At 45.6% G+C, this 23,165-nt stretch overlaps 1 protein-coding gene across 1 annotated transcript in view; it reads right to left on the reverse strand.

Moving 5' to 3' along the window:
* Positions 1-23,165, reverse strand: part of ADGRB1 (adhesion G protein-coupled receptor B1) — a 303,358-nt gene that overhangs the window by 163,619 nt on the left and 116,574 nt on the right. The window contains 3 exon segments of the mRNA XM_087706632.1: positions 5,676-5,840; positions 8,548-8,655; positions 20,243-20,401. Coding sequence (XP_087562758.1) covers positions 5,676-5,840; positions 8,548-8,655; positions 20,243-20,401 — 432 coding nt within the window.

The raw sequence follows: 23,165 nt of genomic DNA on the forward strand, positions 1-23,165 counted from the left end.
ACTAGAACTCACAGTCTCCTGGTGATTGGCCCAAAGCCATCTAGGCAGCTTTTTGTGCCTAAGGGAGAACTAGAATTCACAGTCTCCTGGTGATTGGACCAAAGTCACCCAGTCAACTTTCATGCCTGATGTGGGACTGGAACTCGTATTCTTCTGTCCCAAAGTCGCCTAGATGGTTTTCATACTGGCCATGAACTAGAACTCACCATCCCCTAGTCACCTAGCCAGTTTTCCTGTCTAATGGGGGACTAGACATCACAGTCACCCTGTGATTGGCCCAAAGTCACCTAGCTGGCTTATATGCCTTAGGTTGGAATAGAATTCACAGTCTGCTAGTGATTGACCCAAAGTCACTTACATGGTTTTCATGCCCAAGGGGAACTAGAATTCACCAACTCCTAGTGATTGGCCCTTAATCACTCCGCTGGCTTTCCTGTCTAAGGCAAGGCTAGAACTCCCGGTCTCCTGATTCCTAGGCCAGCACCTAGACCAGTGTTTCTCAACCTTGGCAACTTGAAGATGTCCGGACTTCAACTCCCAGAATTCCCCAGCCAGCATTCGCTGGCTGGGGAATTCTGGGAGTTGAAGTCCGGACATCTTCAAGTTGCCAAGGTTGAGAAACACTGACCTAGACCAAACCAGCTGTCTTTTTACAGCCTCTTTCTTCTGCATTCCACCATCCCCATTTATTCTGCACATATTAAACAGCTGGAGATCAAAAATTTTAGGTCAGCATAGATCAACATGTTGCGGTTACAACACAGGGGTGGGAGACACAGCAACTCCTGATTAAATCTTGATTGCCACTGGACTCTCCAGAGAAAGTGGGAAAAAAGGGGCTCTATTTTCCACTTACAAGCGCCTAGCAAATTGCAGCTTCTTTTTAAGCAAAAACCAATTTTCTCTTTTCTGATTGCAGGATAAGCAAATCTACGGGCTTGCCGTCCAGGGCCTCCATAGTATTCACATTCCGTGAACATTTTAACAGTACTTTCTGCCTCCATTCGCAAATCTAAGGACTCCCCGCGAGTATGTTTCAAATTCAAATACAACTTAATACTTTTTCCCCCGTAATTTTGGCATCAATTTACATTCTAGGGACTCTCCTCAAAGCCCCATTTTTGATTCCGCTGAAGCTCACATTTCCTTTCCAAATCGCGTTGAAATATGTATTTCGAGGAGGTTCGGCTCCTGAAATTTGTATTCAAACATTATTAGCGTTGGCCTCGCTTATTTTTCTTTAATCTGCGCAAGAGTTCGCCTTGCAAAAGAACCCAAGAAATGGAATGCCAATTAAAACACCAAAGCATCCATTATAAAATATGTAAACACATCGAGTCACCGCTGCAGATATAATAAGGAGACTATTTTCAGCTGCACGTCTGAAATAATTCACTCTCTTTTTCAATTCGCCGCTTGAAATTTTGTTTCAAACCAGAGCGCCAGAGGGCAGAACAAGAAATAATAGATGGAAACTCATCAAAGAGAGAAGGACCCTGGAATGAAGGAGAAACTTCCTGACAGGGAGGACAATTAACCAGTGGAACAGCTTGACACCAGAAATCGTGGGTGCTCCATCACTGGATGTTTTTAGAAGAGTCTCGACCAGGGGTAGTCAACCTTTTTATACCTACCGCCCACTTTGGTATCTCTGTTAGTAGTAAAATTTTCTAACCACCCACCGGTTCCACAGTAATGGTGATTTATAAAATAAGGAAGTGTTCTGATCCCCCCCCTCATCCTACACCAAAGCACACCGAGACAAAGATACTTCAAGGATTTATTAACATACAGACTAGACCTTGGCAGAAATCCAGCACAATCCAGACCTTGGCAGCAATCCAGCACAATCCAGACCTTGGCAGCAATCCAGCACAGAATAACCTTGGCAACAATCCAGCTCAGACTAAGCTTGGCAGCAATCTAGCCTGCCAAGCTAGCCACGATAGTTCTCCAGCTCTCGTAAATATGTTGACGCCTGCAATGAGCGTGTGCACAATCATTCCTTTTATAGTCTTAAGAGGAGCCTAATTACCACCAGCTGAGTGCAATTACCTCCTGTAACTGCGCAACTGTTCCTTACACCTATTAGCTCTCGGTTGTCGGGCATCCAGGACCAACTCCCTTGTCTCCTCCCCACTGCTTCAATGCATGACGTCAGGATCACACTCCCTTGTCTCCTCCCCACTGGTCCAAGGCCCAGGCGCCTCCTGGTGGCCAAGCAGCCTCTCTGCATCCTGCTCGGAGTCGGAACCCTGTCCAGGGTCCTCCACATCCTCCAGAGCTGACTCGTAGGGCCCCTCGCTGTCGGAGTCGGGTGGCAACTCCAAGGGCTCCTGCTGGGCCACAACAGGGAAGTAACTTTACTTTATAAAATTTATAAAGCAGAGTTACAGCAAACCCCTACTATCCACCATGAAAGCTGGAACGCCCACTAGTGGGCAGTAAGGACCAGGTTGACTACCATTGGTCTAGACAGTCATTTATCAGAAATTAAAAGTGGTATTCAGCCGGTTCAGACTGGTTTGCTCAAACCGTTAGTGGAAATTGCAGATGGGCCTTCCCTGGCTCTATGCCATCCAGGTTTTTGAGGCCGGGTGCATGCACGGAACGTTATTCGGTTAATGATGTTACCTAGTTGGGTAATGAAATGTCTCCAAACTCAGAAAGCACCAAAGACCCCTCAATTCTCCTCCTCCTCCTCTTTCTCACCCTCCTCCTCCTCCTCTCTGCAAGCCCCACTCCCTTCTAGCACTGATGATGCTATCTAGTTGGTTCATGAAACATCTGCAAGGAAACAACCAAGCCTAGAGACCACTAAGGACCCCACAGTCCTCCTCCTCTCCCTTCTCCTCCTCCTCTCCACAAACCCAACTCCGTTCTAGCACTGACGATGTTACCTAGCTGGGTCACGAAACATCTGCAAGAAGACCACGCAGCCTAGCGACCACCAAAAGACCCCACAGATCTGATGGTTCTTAAAACAAAGTCTTCGCTACCACCCAGCCAAAGTTCTATAGCCATAGTAATAGCAGTTAGACTTATATACCGCTTCATAGGGCTTTCAGCCCTCTCTAAGCGGTTTACAGAGTCAGCATATTGCCCCCACAGTTTGGGTCCTCATTTCACCCACCTCAGAAGGATGGAAGGCTGAGTCAACCTTGAGCTAGTGAGATTAGAACCGCTGAACTGCAGATAACAGTCAGCTGAAGTGGCCTGCAGTACTGCACCCTAACCGCGGTGCCACCTCGGCTCTATCTCGGGAATTGAAGAAGATTCACTCCTGGGAGCTGAGTCCAAATGTCGCAACAAATTCTTGATGTCATCCTCACACAGATGACGTACAACATACAAGATAGCAATAGCAATAGCAGTTAGACTTATCTACCGCTTCATAGGGCTTCCAGCCCTCTCTAAGCGGTTTACAGAGTCAGCATATTGCCTCCAACAACAATCCAGGTCCTCATTTTACCCACCTCGGAAGGATGGAAGGCTGAGTCAACCCTGAGCCGGTGAGATTTGAACCACCGAACTGCAGATAACAGTCAGCTGAAGTAGCCTGCAGTGCTGCACTCTAACCACTGCTCCACCTCGGCTCTATCCTTTGCCCCCCACAATATCAGCACACACCGGACATCTTCGTGGCTTGTTAAGGCTACACATGCTTTCAAAGAAGGGTTGACAAGGCCCCCATCCACGTTTCCGCGGATATGTAATCTTGGAGAGGAGAATCAATCGGGTATTTTAATGAGAACACAAAACAAATTATGTCTCTAACCTCCCACTGCAACCATCTTACCGGTTTGCCCTTTTCAACAGCACAGATTGAATTATTTTTGCAACTGAAAACATATGCTGGTGGGTGAAATTGCTCAGGCAGGCAGGAACCATGAGGTGATATATATATATATATATATATATATATATATATATATATATATATATATATATATATATATATATATATATATATATATATATATATATATATATATATATATATATATATATATATATATATATATATATATATATATATATATTTTCCCCATTGTGACTTGGAACGGCGTCCAAGTTCCTTGCAATCCTTTCAGAAATAACACAAGTTAGGGGAAACTATCCAATAAAAGAAACATCTGTAGCCTAAGAGTTGAATGGTGGACTTCTGGGTTCTTCCTCAACTTATCTGTTGTATTGGAAGACGTTTCACAACCTAATAAAGTAACAACATCAGTCCAGCTATCGTCATCAGTAAGCTGTATGAAGAACGGTCGTGGGAACTTGGAATGTCTCGTCCCGTCATGGAGAACCTATGACACACGTGTGACACAGGTGCAGTGGTGGGATTCAAATAATTTAACAACCGGTTCTCTGCCCTAATGACCAGCTGGGTAGGCGTGGCTCGGTGGTCATGTGACCGCGTGGGCGTAGCCATCTCAATGTCACTCATGTCGATGGGCGCTTCACCTTAGCTGTTACAATGTCATAAGGCTTAACCGGAGAGGCAGTTTCTGTAAGCAGGGCAACAAAGATGAGGCTAGAAACAACACCAGAATGTTTCCTTCCTGCCTTCCTTACAGGATTAGCCCTGGAAGGTGGGAAAAAAAGCAAAATGAGATTTCTTCCAACAACCAGTTCTCTGAACTGCTTAGAGAGTTAGCAACCGGTTCTCCCGGGTAGGTGAGAACTGGCTGGATCCCACCACTGCACAGGTGGCACGCAGAACTCTCTCTACAGACACACCAGCCATCACCCTAGCCCAGCTCTACTAGGAGGTGGCGCAGTGGTTAGGGTGCAGTACTGCAGGCCACTTCAGCTGACTGTTATCTGCAGTTCAGCGGTTCAAATCTCACCGGCTCAAGGTTGACTCAGCCTTCCATCCTTCCGAGGTGGGTGAAATGAGGACCCAGACTGTGGGGGTGATATGCTGACTCTGTAAACCGCTTAGAGAGGTCTGAAAGCCCTATGAAACGGTATATAAGTCGAACTGCTATTGCTATTGAGCATGGGCGCACACCTCCTGCCAGCCAGCTGGTCTCTGCGCATGTGTGGGAAGCAGGGCACATGCAGGAGATGCATGCATGAACAGTGGGGGGGGGGGCATTTGCATTGCATTTTGGGGCCTTGTGCCCCCACGTGCCCTGTTTGGGCTTCTAGGTTGCTTCTGGGGGCTGGGGAGGCCCAAACAGTCCATTGTTTGCTTGTTTTTGCTCCCCCTCCCAGGAGCACTTTGAAAATCTCCCGAACCCTCTGCACGTCCATTTTTGCAAAGGGGGTGGGGTTTTGGTAGGCCAAAAATGCTGCATTCAGTGTATAAGACGCACCCGGATTTTCACCCTCTTTTTTTGGGGGGGGAAAGGTGCGTCTTATGCTCCGAAAAATACGGTAGCTGTATAACAGTTGCCCTGGTGATGTTACCTAGTTGGGTAATGAAACATCTTCATGCCACAAAGAAGCTTAGAGACCACCAAGAACTCCACAGGCCAAAAAAACTATTCCGGGCGGTTGTGTTTAGCGTGCATTATTTATACAGATTGCAGAATTCTGCAGTTTCCCATCGGATTTGGTTCGGAAGCTCTTTTAGCAGGAAGCAGGACCCCCTCCCCCACTGCCCAGTGTCTGGAAGAAAGAAGGGGGAATGAGGGGGTGGGGTGGGGTGGGGTGAAGGTCATCACCTGGACAGACAGCAGAATTGTTGCATTGCCGTTGTTCGCGGAGGGGCCCACTGCATTGGGTGCTGTACGAATACGACACACAGAACCGGGTCCTACTTTGCCAGCCCTCCCCACAGGTGGTCGAACAGACGCTCCAGGGCGACCACTCTTCCGCCGCTGGATCACCTGTCAAGGTGCAGAACACAGGAGATTTCCTTATCCTGAGATTGACCACCCACTGATCTGCAATTTTTAATTTTGTGTCTGTGTGTGTTTGTGTGTTAGAGAGAAAAATGGGTCCAGGGAGACGTGGCATGGATTCTCCAGGTGGCTCTCTCTCTCTTGGGGAGCCAATGTTTCTCCTTCGGCCTCAAGTGGGACCATGGGAACAGGGAGCAGGTCCTCCTCTGAGATGTCAAGATCAAAAGTAGGCAATTATACAAGCTATATAAATAATGCAGGTAATCAATGGGGGTGTATTAAGCAATGTTGAATGTATGTTGAATGTTTATTTCATTTGTATGCCGCCCTTTTTCCCCGAGGGGGACTCAGGGCGGCTCACAACTCAAACCAGGGAAGGGGGGATACAGACAAATTAACAACAACACAAAACAATACATAATTTAAAAACACGCAACAATCATACCATTCGAGACGGGGGGCAACGGCTCTTTAGCCCCAGGCCTGTCGGAACAGCCAGGTTTTAAGGGCTTTGCGGAAGGCCTGGAGGGTGGTGAGGGTTCGAATCTCCACGGGGAGCTCGTTCCAGAGGGTCGGAGCAGCCGCAGAGAAGGCTCTCCTCCGGGTAGTCGCCAGTCGACACTGGCCGGCGGATGGAATTCGGAGGAGGCCTAATCTGTGGGATCTAATCGGTCTAGAGGAGGTGATTGGCAGCAGTATCGGCAATCCTTAAGGTTTAGGTTTAGGTTTATTAGATTTATATGCCGCCCTTCTCCCAAGCACTCAGGGCGGCGTACAACATTAAAAGAAACACATACTACAAAAGTTTAAAATTAAATAAATCGTATATCCTAAACAAACCCAATTAGAATTGACAATGACATTTTTTTTTAAAAAAAAATCGAATTAAAATTAACAGTAATCAATAATTTTTTTTGTTTTGTTCAGGCCAGGCCAGCTTGCTGGAAAAGCCAACTTTTTAGGGCGCGTCAGAAGGACCGGAGGTCGGGGATTATACGAAGCTCCGGGGGCAGCTCATTCCAGAGGGAAGGCGCTCCCACAGAGAAGGCTCTCCCCCTGGGGGTCGCTAGCCGACACTGTCTGGCCGACGGCACCCTGAGGAGGCCAACTCTGTGGGATCGCACTGGACGGTGGGAGGCTACTGGTGGCAGTAGGTGGTCTCGCAGGTACCCTGGGCCTAAGCCATGGAGCGCTTTAAAGGTCATAATTAGTACCTTGAAAGAAATGACTGCAGTCGTTATGTCGAAATAGTAACTGGTTGCTTGAATGACCTGATTTTACGATCTTTTTTGTTAAGTAAATCCACTGTTGTTAAGTGAACCAACGGTTTGCCAGGGACACAGTCTTGCCAAAACCCGAAATAATTGTTGGTTTTCAGCAAAAATCCATACAAATGTGATCGAAGGATCACGGGACACTGTGATTGAGCATAAACGCAGCCGTGTCACTGAACATGTTTTGCTTCTCATCCAAGAAGCTTCTTCAGTTCTGAATTTTCAAACTGAAGAAGCTGTTTGGATGAGTAGCAAAACATCTTCAGAGAACAACAAGGAAAACTTCAGTTGCCTTTTGGAAAAAAAAAAAGAACCGTTGTAACTTCAAATCGTCACTAAAATGAAGTGTTGTAAATCAGACACTACCTGTACCTCTCCTGGTATCAGCAATTATCCATCACCAATTGCTATACAGGCAGCTGTCAAACGGAGGAGGATTGTTCCAATACTACAGGACATTTCCGATCTTGGTTCTTTCCTTGCAGATGTTTCATTACACAACTAACTACCACCAACACTGGTGTTGTCACCTAGTTGGGTAATGAAATGGCTACAAGAAAACAGCCAAGCTCAGAAATTCTTTGCAGCCTGCCAGCAGAACTGGCAGCAGATTCAGACGGTGAGGAGGTGGGGGAGGAACATGGGCCAGTCCTGGAGTCTGGGGAGGGTTCTGATGAGGACTCTGTATCCGAGGCAGAGAGGGGGGCCAGGGCCATCTGACATCAGTGAGGCAGAGGAACAGCTGGAGCCTGTTCCCAGTGTGTGCATGCACAGACATCTCGGACAGCTAAAAAACAGGGGTCGACTTGGGAGTAAATCCACAGGTGGATGCTGAATGGCCCCAACCAGAGGAAATAAAAGAGGAGCGACAGGGGAGTGGAGTTTGCAGGAGACCATTTGTTCACTTAATTGGTTCGTGACTCTCCAAGGCTCCTTGCCAAGTTCTGCAGATCTTGGACTGGTAGCTCTCCAAGCCAGATAAGGTCTGTGACTGTAAATCCTCCCTCGAAAGACTTTGCTGGATGTGAATGAGCAGAATTCACAGTCAATTAATAAAAGGGGTTTTTGTCTGGACAAGGAGTTTGCTTCAGTCTCTTGGGAAGCCTCGGTCAGAACAGAAAGCACCAAGGAACTCACACATTGCTACTCAACCCAATTTTTTTGCTTAATTGAGGGGCCAAGTCTTCAGAGAATGGGTGAATTTTCCAACCATGTTAAGGATGTTGGTTTACGACAGTCTAATGTCTTAGAAGTGAATATCTGGAAGCCAATGATCTCTTCCCTTTTTTTTTCTTAATGTAAATCAAATCAAATTCAAATTCAATGAATCAAATTCATTTGAACCTTCCTGTTTTCCGCACCTGACACCTGTTCTTGATCTCTTGCATTTATGTCAGTCTAACATTTGGGCTACCTACCGATCTGAGGCGCAGGATATCCATATTGCTGGAAGTCTTCGAGGTCATCTTTCTTCCGGTTATCTGTAGACCGTAAAGACTGACTCCGGGAATTATAGTGTATATTAGCTAGAAGAAAAAAAGAAAGAAAGAAAAAAAAAGGGAGGGGAGAAAGAAGAATCTAGATGAACACACTTGTCAAATCTTCTTCTCCAAAATTTTGCTTGAAGGGCAGAACAAGAAGAAAAATAAAATCCCATTACTAGAAGACAAGCTGGGTTCCAAATAGCATCCAAAATTAAATCAGAATCCAAGGCAAAGTATTACTCAAAGTTCCAATTTATTAAGAGAGCCATGCTGCTATTGCCATGTTGGCACATCTGGGAAAACCCAAATCTGAAAGTTTCCCGGTTTTCCCGACCCAGTTGAAAGTTCAAGATCTTTCCCCCACACCCCCAAGCCCATCCCATGGTCCAATCTCCCACTGCCATGCCGGCAGTTCCACCCATCCAGTTCTGGTCAGGTGCAGAGGTGCAAAGACAAAGGATGACCTTGGCTTTCTAGAAAGAATGTTGTTATGGCTACATAGCATCTAACTCCGTGCAATCCCCCTTCCCATTTTCCCACAACAGAAAATGCATAGTAGAAGAATAGAAAGTGTGGGCAGGCCACAGATCCAAAAAAAGATGTTTGCAGGCCTGACACCCTCTTTATCAAGGTTAGGCTGAATGTAAATCTGCACATCCTTCAGAAGGAAGAGCAGAAGGCAAACAATAGAGTCCATTATATGTTCCCATTGCTGATCTAAGGTGACCTAAACTTCCATTATAAAGAGAAATTGTTGAGGAGGCTGTGCCTATTTTTCTTTTCAGATAAAAGCAGTGAGAAAGCAGGACTGAAATAATCCACATCGGGCTGACTTTTATTTTTAAAAGAAGGGGGAAGAACATATCTCTCTCATTAGAATTAGAATAAGGAGGATATGGAACTGTGTATAGTCTTAGATTCAACCATCAACATTACAGAATATAGAACACTAGTCTATAACCTGGCGTTTCCCGGGTATTTATTTATCGGGGGGAAAATGTCCGGACCAAATGTAATTTCTAATGTTGGATCTTCCCCCTTATCAGAGGGAGCCCCCTTGTGGAGGACAGTGAAGCCATTACCATGGCAACTCTACTGCGCTGCCCAGTAGACGCCATTTTACAGCAGTACAGGAGAATCCATTTTAAGGCACAACAGGCTTTATTTTAACAGAACACACACCCCGGGGGTTTTACGGGTTGTTTCACACCTCTTTGCACTATTCAGGTGACCCTGAAGGCACAGATAAACCTCCAAGTGGTTTCGATGACTCTCAGAAAGGGTACTTATGGCCAGATGACTGCCAGGAATATAAATCCTTCTCTCCTCCACCGTTCAGTCAGAAGTGAAGAAGCCTCTTGGATGAGAAGCGAAACCTCTTCAAAGAAAAACCAAGTCCAGCTGCCTTTTGAAAAAGGTGACCCTGAGGTCACAGATAAACCTCCAAGTGGCCTCAACAACCTTCTAAAAGGATGCAAATGGCAGCTGTCTGCAAGGAATGTCAATCCTTCCATTCCCCACCATCCACTCAGAACTGAAGAAGCTTGTTGGGTGAGAAGCAAAACATCTTCAGTGAAAAACAAAGAAAATCCTGTTGCCTCTTGAAAAAGCACCTTTGGGACAACCATAATGGGCCTGAATGATGGAGAATGTTGACAGATTCTTAGTTTAGGGAGCAGCTATTCCTAAAACATAATCAACTTTTGAGGACACTTTGATTCTAAACTAGGATCTTCTCACAGCACTTTTGGCTGCCGAAGAAGCAGACAGAGAGAAAGATTCAGGAGCAATTAATTCCTAATGCATTTCATCTTTTATGAATAGCGCGGGGTTTTTTTTGCCTCTCTCAAAATTAATACAACATATCATTAAACTGACGACAGCAAATTGGGACAATTGCTGCTCCGCAGAATAAGAAATATTGCCCCGGCTTGCGAGGCAGCAGAGCAAAATAAACATTTTTGATATCACGATATAATTAAAACCCGGCTACGTTTCTCTTTTCAGGATTTAAAACTGTTGCCATAAACAATCTGTACAGCGGAGATGCAGATCTTCTGAACATTCGTGGAAATTCCCCTGGTGAAATGTTGGAGAAATATTTATTTTGGTTCCTCGTCTGCTCCAAATGGAGGCTTTCATTTCTTCTGAACGAAGCTGGTGGCCTTGTAATTAAGAAGTTGGGGATTCCAATTAGTTTAGGAAGGAGATTTCGCCCCAGGAATCCCACATCCCCACCTGTTTCCCCCCCCCCTCTGTCTCGGTTTCATTAGATCGGAAGCAGTGGGGAAGTCTAATTTTTTATGCCACTGGTTCTGTGGGCATGGCTTGTTTTGGGGGGTGGGTGTCATGTGACTGGGTGGACATGGCTATTTTTTTTTCACTTTTTAAAGCATTTTTTTTCCTGCCAGTTCGAGCGAATAGGCAGGGGAAAAAATGCATTAAAAAGTGGGGGGGGAAAGATTCCGAGAATCATACGGAGCAGCTGTGAGCCGTGCGATCATCAGAAGCTTTCCTCCCCCCGCCTCCACTTTTTAAAGCATTTTTTTCCTGCCTATTTGCCCGAACTGGCAGGATCAAAATGCTTTAAAAAGTGGGGGGGGGGGGGGGAGAGTTCTGACGATCGCATGGCTCAAAGCTGAGCTGTGCATTTCTTGGAAGCTTTTTTCTTATTACTGGTTCGCAGAACCAATGATAATCGTCCCTGAACCGGGAGGATTTCACCCCTGATCAGAGGTTTTTCTAGTTTTCAAATTAGGCAAGAAAAATGAAATGCACAGGTACAGTATAGGTGGTACCTTGCTCAATAGTAGTAACTGTGAGAGGGATCTTGGAGTCCTAGTGGACAACCATTTAAATATGAGCCAGCCGTGTGCAGCAGCTGCCAAAAAAGCCAACACAGTTCTAGGCTACATAAACAGAGGGATGGAATCAAGATCACATCTAGGGTTCATACCACTTTATAAAGCCTTGGTAAGGCCACACTTGGAATACGGCATACAGTTTTGGTCACCACGATGTAGAAAAGATGTGGAGACCAGACGCCTGCTCCGCGCATGTGCACAGTTGCCTGTAAATAGGTCTGTGCATGCCCAGAACATTAAAAAATGTCAAAAAAAACCCCAAAACCATGCTACGGTGACCAGGGAACCGAACCGGTGCAGAATGGTAGCAACCCACCTCTGTTCTGTGCATCTTAAGATGCCAGCCGGTCCTTGAGTCCCTCCTCCTTGTAGCTCCGTCTGACATTCATCCTCAAGGCAGGCTTTTTTAATTTTAGCTCCTTTTACGTATTCTCGCAACAGAATTAACATTTCAGGGCACTTCGGCTTGGCAAGCAGGATTGCGCATTAAGGAACCTTGTGCCTCGTGCAACTAACGGGGGCTGTGCTTAAATTGGGATGTCAGGGCAGCAAGGAACTCAAACGTTAGAAAGAGGGGGAGATGAGAGAACAGGCCAAGATCAGGTTGCATGGGGGCAATTTCTCTCTTCATCCAGATGGTCGAGGTCCTCTCTCAAAGCCCGAGTAGGAAGGGTTAGAGGAGGGGATTTTGCATAATTCTGGGGCATGTAAGAACTCCGGGTGCTCCACTTCCCATCACAACGCCAGGAAGCCCGTTGAGATGTTTCCACTCGGTTTCAGATGTAGTTATTAATTTAGTTTGAAAGGAAAAACATAACTTAAGGCTCTCCCACATGGTGCAGGAGCTGGAAGGAAGCACGGCAGGGTTTTTAAAAATAAAGTAAAACGTGTGGACGATGCTTACAAATGCTCCCTTGCTTCAGCTATGGAGCAGAAAAATATAGGGCGTAGAATAATAAGGTTGGAAGAGATCTCCTAGTCCGATCCCTTGCTCAAGCAGGAGAACACATCTCTACTTGAAAACACCTGGAGGAAAAATGACCCACTGGTTACTTGTCCTCAGTTAATTCTTGGTTGCGTCTCTCCTGGATTAGTTTCCATTTGTTGCTTCTTGTTCTGCCTTCAGGTGCTTTGGAGAATAAGTTGACCCCTCTCTTCTTTGTGGCAGCCCCTCAAATACTGGAAGAGTGATACACACACACACACACACACACACACACACACACACACACACACACACACACAAACATAGAGAGAGAGACAGAGACAGAGACAGACAGGCAGAGACAAAAAGCTTAGCGAGAGAGAGAGATAGGGGCTAGTTCGGTGGATGGATGGATGGATGGATGGATGGATGGATGGATGGATGGATGTGGATGGATGGACAGACAGCCAGGCAGATGATAACTAGAGAGAGGGAGACAGACAGACAGACAGACAGACAGAGGGAGACAGAGACAGAGACAGAAACAAAAGGCTTAGTAAGAGAGAGAGAGATGGGCTAGTTGGGTGGATGGATGGATGGATAGATGGATGGATGCGGATGGATGGACGGACAGCCAGGCAGATGATAACTAGAGAGACAGACAGACAGAGGGAGACAGAGACAGAGACACTGATAGACACAGACAGACAGACAGACAGATAGATAACAGCAGAACAGAATGTTATTCTGCTGGAAGGTACCATGGAGGTCTTCTAGTCCAACCCCCTGCTCAAGCAGGACACCCAATACCCTTTCAGTCCATCCTTTTCCCGAAGAGATTGATGGCTACGTGTCTGAACAAGCGAATGCCTGGTCTGAATCAATCTGCGTGTCAAGCTAACAGATCTGCAATTTCCTTCTACCCCTTATTGAAGTCAGGGACAACATTTTCTCTCCTCCCGTCTCCTGCTCTTCAGCGTTTCTCCGGGAGTTCTCAGAGGTCACCGTGAGCAATCCTGCAATCATCTCCTCTTGTTTCTTCCTTGGGTGTAATCGATCTGGCCTCGGAGAGTTGGGATTTATCTAAGTGTTCTTTCACCCTCCTCTCCTTGTCTATCCTGAGCTACCACTCCCTCCTTGCTCTAATGGCCCGGCATGGAGGAGCTAAAGTTTCATTTTTCTTTTCCGATAAAGGGCAGATATAAAATACGAGTTCTTCTGAAGCAGAGGAGATCAGATGCAGAGAAGCTGTGAGTCATGCCGCATGCAGAGGAATGAATATATATGAAAATCTACGAATATGTGTGTGTGTGTGTGTGTGTGTGTGTGTGTGTGTGTGTGTGTGTAGGTAGGTAGGTAGATAGATAGATAGATAGATAGATAGATAGATAGATAGATAGATAGATAGATAGATAGATAGATAGATAGATAGATAGATAGATAGAGTGTCACAACCCCTGGTATGCCCAAATATGGGAGGAGGCATACTGCTTCCTTTCTCTGTCTATCGGCTCATCACAAGAAGCCATCATGACAGAAAGCCATTATTTTTACTGTTGCCTTTTTTACATTTGTGTTGCATTTGTGCTGATAAATAAATAAAGGAAGAACTAGTATAGATCTATTTCAAGCTATTTAGCTAGCTGGCTAGCTGATGAGAGCTAAATAGCTTGAAATAGATCTATACTAGTCTCCCTTTATTTATTTATCAGCACAAATGCAACACACACACACACACACATAAAAACTCCCCTCCCCCCACCATTGTGCAGGAGGCCGAGTAGGCTATGCCCACCATGGCTATGCCCACCCAGAAATCAGGCAGAGAACTGGTTGTTAAAATTTTTGAATCCCACTCCCGTGGAGCACCCACAATTTCTGGAGGCAAGTCGTTCCACTGATTAATTGTTCTCACTGTCAGGAAATTTCTCTTTAGTCCTAGGTTGCTTCTCTCCTTCAATCTTTTGATTCCAAAGGTGCCACCTTTTAGGCCTGCAGTGATCTTTTCTTGTGGATCTTTGGCCTGCCACACTTTCTATTATTCTACTAGGCATTTTCTATTGTGGGAAAATAGGAGGGGGGAATTGTACGGAATTAGATGCTATGCAGCCATAACAACATTCTTTCTAGAAAGCCAAGGTCATCCTTTGTCTCTGCATCTCTGCACCTGACCGGAACTGGATGGGTGGAACTGCCAACATGACAGTAGAAGATTGGACCATGTGATGGACTTGAGGACGTGGGAACAAGATCATGAACTTTCAACTGGGTGAGGGAAACCGGGAAGCTTTCAGATTCGGGTTTTCCCAGATGTGCCAACATGGCTCTCTTCATCAATTGGAACTTTGAGGAATCCTTTGCTTCGGACTCTGATTTACTTTTGGGTGCTATTTGGAACCCTGACACCACCATCAAAATAGAGGTCAAATCAAAAACCTTTTGAACGCTTACTGTCTTACCCCCATAGACAATGATTTGTGTTTATAATTTTCAACAAGATTTGCAATTGGACAAAATTACAGTTTATCTCATGACTTCACTGGAGTCTGGCCTTTTTGAGATATAGCTAGTGCTTAGCAAGCTTGTGGAAGAATTTGCTTGGGTGTCTAGCCCAATTAGTCAACATGAACAAGATGAGGAAAGCTTAATGTGCTAGAAACTTTTCATTTGAGGATTTCCTCTATTCAATTTTTATTTAACTTTATGGAAATGCCAAGCCAAGTGTAAAATTGGGCAAGGCATCTACACATTGGAACATTTAACTACAGTGTCAACTGGGAAACTGTGAGCATCCTAGATCAAGAATCCCTGGCACCTTGGTACTCAAAGAAATCAGCCATCAACTGGCACATAGAGATAAACAAGATCTACATGCCATTTAAAAGAGACAATCAAAATGTCAAACAGGAGACTAAAAGACCAAAACATCCTCCCCATCAACAATCAATGCCCAGATTAACACCAAAATTAATATTAGACCAACAAGCCAAAAGTAAAGAACCCTAATGGAAGAACTACCAACTGTCAGATAAATATAAGCTGACAGTAAACAGCCCAACCAAAGAATCACCAAGAAAGAACTCTGACAGGGCAACCAACTTGTATATCAACAGCAAACCCCACTCCCTTCTAGCTCTGATGTTACCTAGTCTTCTGACCTAGGCTTCCTGAGAAAGCATAAATCACAATCTTAGTCCCCAAAACCCTCGTTTTCCCAAAAAAAAACCCAGCCTGCGCATGCACGCCGATCAGCTGATTGTCAGGTACGCATCCATGTCAGAACCTGGAAGTTCAGCTTCTCCGGAACGTGATTCCTTTGTGCATGCGGCAGTGCCGAAAACTGTCCTGCGTATGCCACAAAGCGTGCATGAAGCGAATTGGTAGTAAGACCGGGAGCGGTTCACCGACAAATGTGTGCTCGACAAAAGCGTGCTGACAAAACCGCAGTGAGAAAAGAGTGAGGTCTAAATCGCGCCCACAGAAGCGTGCCGATAAATGCGCGCCGACGAAAACGCACCATCAGAAACAACTCGAAAACAACGTAATAACTCTAACCCTAACCCTAACCCTAACCCTCACCCTAACCCTCACCCTCACCCTAACCCTCACCCTCACCCTCACCCTAACCCTAACCCTAACCCTTACCTTAACCCTAACCCTAACCCTAACCCTAACCCTTACCTTAACCCTAACCCTAACCCTAACCCTAACCCTAACCCTAACCCTAACCCTAACCCTAACCCTCACCCTCACCCTCACCCTAACCCTTACCTTAACCCTAACCCTAACCCTAACCCTAACCCTAACCCTAACCCTAACCCTTACCTTAACCCTAACCCTAACCCTAACCCTAACCCTAACCCTAACCCTAACCCTAACCCTTACCTTAACCCTAACCCTAACCCTAACCCTAACCCTAACCCTAACCCTAACCCTAACCCTAACCCTAACCCTAACCCTAACCCTCACCCTCACCCTCACCCTCACCCTCACCCTAACCCTAACCCTAACCCTTACCTTAACCCTTACCTTAACCCTAACCCTAACCCTAACCCTAACCCTAACCCTAACCCTAACCCTAACCCTAACCCTAACCCTAACCCTAACCCTAACCCTAACCCTAACCCTAACCCTAACCCTAACCCTAACCCTAACCCTAACCCTAACCCTAACCCTAACCCTAACCCTAACCCTAACCCTTACCTTAACCCTAATTAGGCTTTCGTGGTCGTGCATTTATTGGCACACTTCTGTGGGCGCGATTCAGACCTCCCTCTTTTTGCGCCGCAGTTTTGTCAGCGCGCTTTTGTCGGGCGCGCATTTGACGGGTCACGCCGGGAGCAACCTAACTCTGCCCTACAGACTAAGGAACTGGGACATAATTCTTGAAGGACAGGAATTAACTTTGATTTTCTTCTTGCCTGGGCAATGCCTGAGATCCTCGCTTCCCAATTGTGGCGCACTGAGAAGCATTTTTGAGATGGGGTTCCCAAGTGGTGGGTGGGGATATTGTTTGATCCACTGGCGTACAGCTGAGATCCAGGAACCAAGATTTTCCTATCTAATCAACATTTATTTTTTCTTATTCTCTTCCAGATTGGAGTGGGGGGGGGGGAGGAGGAGGTTAGATCTGCAGCTTTACATTTATCTTGGCTTTTCTGTCCCTAATTACTTCTAATTACCTCTGGGGAAACATGCTTGCACACTTCAAGATCGTAATAAATGCGAGCATTTATTATGAATTAATACATAAATAATCGGTAGCTGAAGAACATAAATCCCTTTGGGCTGAAGGAAAGAGCGAAACAGTTGGAATGTGCACAGGGAGCTGTTCAGAACAACACCCGACTCCAATCAGAATATTTCAATATATATTTTTTTAATTGCATACAAGCCACAAGGCTCTTTGCAGTGTTGGCACACTTATTGGTTGTCTCATTGTCCCGTACGGCAATAGGAACGCCAAATGTAAGATACAGAGAGAATAATAGAATAACAACGTTGGAAGGGACCTTGGAGATCTTCTAGTCCAACCCCCTGCTCATGCAGGAGACCCCATAGCATTCTGGACAAATGGCTGTCCAGTCTCTTCTTAGAAGCTTAGAAGTGATGGAGCATTCACAACTTCTGGAGGCAAGTTGTTCCACTGATTAATTGTTCTCACTGTCAGGAAATTCCTCCTTAGTTCCAGGTTCCTTCTCTCCTTGAATAGTTTCCATCCATTGTTTATTGCCTTTTCCTTAGGTGCCTTGGAGAATAGTTTGACTCCCTCTTCTTTGTGGCAGCCCCTGAGATATTGGAAGACTGCTACCATGTCTCCCCTAGTCCGTCTTTTCATTAAACTAGACATACCCAGTTCCTGCAACCGTTCTTCATATGTTTTAGTCCCCTAATCCTCTTTGTTGCTCTTCTCTGCACTCTTTCTAGAGTCTCAAGTTTTTTTTTTCTATCACGGTGACCAAAACTGGACACTCTGTTTATGTGCAAAGAATAGAAGAATGTCTGCAGTTATGGAGGTCAAAATTGTAAATAGACCCTGGGCCATGTATATTCTGAAAAAATGCACTGTAGTTGCTCTCATAGAAAGTGCCTGCATTGAGAAGTTTGCATTCCAAATTAGAGTTTATTTCAGCAAAAAACTTTCTGCTATGGAGATTTTCAGTCATCCAGGTCATGGCTGTCCCAAACGTGCTTTCTCAAGAGGCAACTGGACTTACTTGTTTTTCTTTGAGGATGTTTTGCTTCTCATCCAAGAAGCTTCTTCAGCTCTGACTGGATGGGGAATGGAAGGATTTATATTCCTTGCAGACAGCTGGTCATTTGCTAGTCACTGAGGCCACTTGGAGGTTTATCTGTGTCCTCCTCAGGGTCATCTGAGTAGTGCAGACGGGTGTGGATAAACCAGGGGTGAAATTCAGCAGGTTCTGACAGGTTCTGGAGAACCAGTAGCGGAAAGTTTGAGTAGTTTGGAGAACCGGCAAATACCACCTCTGGATGGCCCCAGGAGTGGGGAGGGAATGGAGATTTTGCAGAATCCTTCCCCTGGAGTGGGGAGGGAATGGAGATTTTGCAGAATCCTTCCCCTGGAGTGGGGAGGGAATGGAGATTTTGCAGAATCCTTCCCCTGGAGTGGGGAGGGAATGGAGATTTTGCAGAATCCTTCCCCTGAAGTGGGGAGGGAACGGAGATTTTGCAAAATCCTTCCCCCTGGAGTGGGGAGGGAACGGAGATTTTGCAGAATCCTTCCCCTGGAGTGGGGAGGGAATGGAGATTTTGCAGAATCCTTCCCCTGGAGTGGGGAGGGAACAGAGATTTTGCAGAATCCTTCCCCTGGAGTGGGGAGGGAAGGAAGATTTTGCAGATTCCTTCCCCAGGAGTGGGGAGGGAATGGAGATTTTGCAGAATCCTTCCCCTGGAGTGGGGAGGGAATGGAGATTTTGCAGTATCCTTCCCCTGGAGTGGGGAGGGAACGGAGATTTTGCAAAATCCTTCCCCCTGGAGTGGGGAGGGAACGGAGATTTTGCAGAATCCTTCCCCTGGAGTGGGGAGGGAATGGAGATTTTGCAGAATCCTTCCCCTGGAGTGGGGAGGGAACAGAGATTTTGCAGAATCCTTCCCCTGGAGTGGGGAGGGAAGGAAGATTTTGCAGATTCCTTCCCCAGGAGTGGGGAGGGAATGGAGATTTTGCAGAATCCTTCCCCTGGAGTGGGGAGGGAATGGAGATTTTGCAGTATCCTTCCCCTGGAGTGGGGAGGGAATGGAGATTTTGCAGTAACCTTCCCCTGAAGTGGGGAGGGAACGGAGATTTTGCAAAATCCTTCCCCCTGGAGTGGGGAGGGAACGGAGATTTTGCAGAATCCTTCCCCTGGAGTGGGGAGGGAATGGAGATTTTGCAGAATCCTTCCCCTGGAGTGGGGAGGGAACAGAGATTTTGCAGAATCCTTCCCCTGGAGTGGGGAGGGAAGGAAGATTTTGCAGATTCCTTCCCCAGGAGTGGGGAGGGAATGGAGATTTTGCAGAATCCTTCCCCTGGAGTGGGGAGGGAATGGAGATTTTGCAGAATCCTTCCCCTGAAGTGGGGAGGGAACGGAGATTTTGCAAAATCCTTCCCCCTGGAGTGGGGAGGGAACGGAGATTTTGCAGAATCCTTCCCCTGGAGTGGGGAGGGAATGGAGATTTTGCAGAATCCTTCCCCTGAAGTGGGGAGGGAACGGAGATTTTGCAAAATCCTTCCCCCTGGAGTGGGGAGGGAACGGAGATTTTGCAGAATCCTTCCCCTGGAGTGGGGAGGGAATGGAGATTTTGCAGAATCCTTCCCCTGGAGTGGGGAGGGAACAGAGATTTTGCAGAATCCTTCCCCTGGAGTGGGGAGGGAAGGAAGATTTTGCAGATTCCTTCCCCAGGAGTGGGGAGGGAATGGAGATTTTGCAGAATCCTTCCCCTGGAGTGGGGAGGGAATGGAGATTTTGCAGTATCCTTCCCCAGGAGTGGGGAGGGAAGGAAGATTTTGCAGATTCCTTCCCCAGGAGTGGGGAGGGAATGGAGATTTTGCAGAATCCTTCCCCTACCATGCCCACCAAGCCACCCTCACAGAACCGGTAGTAAACAAAAATTGAATTTCAACACTGGGATAAACCCATTTGCACTACTACTACAGATAAACCTCTAAGTGGCCTCAAGGACTCTCTAAAAAGAACACAAATGACCAGCTTTCTGCAAGGAGTAAGAATAAGAAAAAAAAACCAGATACTCCAGTTGCCTCTTGAAAGATGGACACGTCCTGTTGGACAGAGTCAGGAGAACCTGCTATGAGGTTCCTTCAGAAGCCATGCTTACTTACGGTTGCAAGCTTTCCTGTTGCATAATCTCCCTTCTTCCAAGACTCCTTCACAGACGAGACCTTCATCGGGAAGAGGTTGACATGTTCGGGTCCGAGTCTGAAGGCCACCTCCACAGTCCTTGGTACACTCGCCCCACATTGACCAAGGATTCCATCCACCTGAGAGTAGGCACATGGGGGGGAAAATATTACATCAGCCATCACATACCAAAGCAAGAGGAAGATCTAGTGCCCTCCAAAATACATCAAGGGCAAGACAAGGAACAATGGGTGGAAGGTCATCAGAAAGAGATCCAACCTGGAAATAAGAATTAGAATTCTTGACCGTGGGAATAATTAATCAATGGACAACTAGTTAAACAAGAGCTGGCAGTATACGTTGGCAGCCAAAAAAGCCAATACAATCGTAAGTTGCATTAACAGAGAGATACAATCAAGATCAAGGGAGATCCTAATACCATTCCATAAAGTCTTTACTTTTAAGACCACACCTTGAGTATTGCATCCAGTTTTGGTCACCACACTATAAAAAAGATTTTTAATTAGCAGATTGTTTTTATTATTTTCTCCCTTCTACAACACCTTACAGTCATTATATCAACATTGTTATGTCATCATACCTGTACATGTATATAATATTTTGCTTCTTTATTTACACACCTTTATACACAAATCTACATATCTATTAGATATTTACAACCCCCGGTATGCCCAAATATGGGAGGAAGATCACTACTTCCATTCTCTGTCCTTCGGCTCGTCACAAGAGACCATCCAGGCAGAAACCCAATAGTTATACTGTTGCCTTTTTGTTACATTTTGTTGTATTTGTATTTGTTTATTTATCAGCACAAATACAGCATACATATATATATATATATATATATATATATATATATGAACCCACCTGTCTCATACCGTATATGTATATGTATATGTATATGTATATGTATATGTATATGTATATGTATATGTATATGTATATGTATATGTATATGTATATGTATATGTATATGTATATGTATATGTATATGTATATGTATATGTATATGTATATGTATATGTATATGTATATGTATATGTATATGTATATGTATATGTATATGTATAGTTTTTCAGCTTAATTAATTTTATTCTTGTTTTGCAGCCATTTGTACCAATTGTTCCAAATTTCATAATATTCCGACTCTTCTTTATCTTTTAATTTCAGTGTTAATTTATCCATCTCTGCACATTCCAAAGTTTTTCGTATCACTAATTCCTCCGAGGGGGTATTATTTTGTTTCCAGCATTGGGCAAATGCTATTCTAGCTGTGGTCAGCAGATATGTTAATATGTACTTAATTTTCTTTGTACATTTCCCTTTGATTATTCCCAGCAGAAAGATTTCGGGTTTGTATTTGATCTGTTCTTCTTTAATTTCTTGCACCCATTTCCAATTTTTTGTCCAATATTTTTGTGTTTCCGGGCAGGTCCAACATATGCGATACAAAGTCCCTTGTACTTTTTTACACTTCCAGCAGGTCGGATTCATGTTTGGGTACATTTTAGCCAATCTTGTTGGTGGTAAATGCCAACGATAAAACATCTGTAGAACCGGTTCGTCAAATCTACCGAACCAGTTAGAAGAGGTTCCACCAGTGGACCCGGAAAGCAGGCCACACCTACAGAAGAAGTTCCAAATTTTTTTGAAACCCACCACTGGAGTGCAGCCTATCCCACCCCCTGGCCATGGTCATTAGGGCAGAGGACCAGTTGTTAAATCATTTGAATCCCACCACTGGGCAAAACATAGAACAATGATGGACGTTTGGAAGGAAACAGGTATCGTCACAACAGCCAAACTCATGTCTCAAAGCCTCCTTTAGGTGTGAATCCACTCGAAAAAAACGACGTGTGGAAAATCCCTTAAAACGGTATGAGACAGGTGGGTTGAAAATCTCACCCCGGCTGTGAATCACAACTGTGGTTCTCCCCCCACACCCCACACCCCCGCTTTCATTTTCTACATTTTCTCCTTGTCTATTCATCTTCTCCTCCTGCATTAAGTGTGATTTTGGAAGAATGCAATCTCTCTATTATTATTATTTTTCCCCTTTTCAGATTTGGTACCTCCGAGTTTTCCCATCTGTTCTTCTTCTCTTTGCAATCCCTGTATTACGGATTTGGGCTTATTTATTTTTACAAAGTCTTCCTTGTTTTCTCTTTCTCCCTAGTCATTACTAACTGCATTAGTCATAAGAGCGAAGTGGTTAAAATGCAGTATTGCGAGCTAATTCTGCTGACTGCTGACTGCCAGCAGTTCAATAGTTCGATCCTGACCGGCTCAAGGTTGACTCAGATATGGGTACGTTGGCTGCTTGTTGGAAGGGAGGTGGGGCAATCTAAATTGGGCTTAATTGGAATAGAGCTGGAAGGGACCTTGGAGGTCTTCTAGTCCAGCCCCCTGCTCAAGCAGGAGACCCTATGCCATTTCCATCAGAATAGAGCTGGAAGGGACCTTGGAGGTCTTCTAGTCCAGCCCCCTGCTCAAGCAGGAGACCCTATGCCATTTCCATCAGAATAGAGCTGGAAGGGACCTTGGAGGTCTTCTAGTCCAGCCCCCTGCTCAAGCAGGAGACCCTATGCCATTTCAATCAGAATAGAGCTGGAAGGGACCTTGGAGGTCTTCTAGTCCAGCCCCCTGCTCAAGCAGAAGACCCTATGCCATTTCAATCAGAATAGAGCTGGAAGGGACCTTGGAGGTCTTCTAGTCCAGCCCCCTCCTCAATCAGGAGACCCTATGCCATTTCAATCAGAACGGAGCTGGAAGGGACCTTGGAGGTCTTCTAGTCCAGCCCCCTCCTCAATCAGGAGACCCTATGCCATTTCAATCAGAATAGAGCTGAAAGGGACCTTGGAGGTCTTCTAGTCCAGCCCCCTG

This window comes from Thamnophis sirtalis, unplaced genomic scaffold, assembly GCF_051295495.1.
Source record: "Thamnophis sirtalis isolate CommonGarterSnake01/CBP01778 unplaced genomic scaffold, rThaSir2_p1.2 scaffold_2, whole genome shotgun sequence".
In the NCBI taxonomy this organism is placed as follows: domain Eukaryota; kingdom Metazoa; phylum Chordata; class Lepidosauria; order Squamata; family Natricidae; genus Thamnophis; species Thamnophis sirtalis.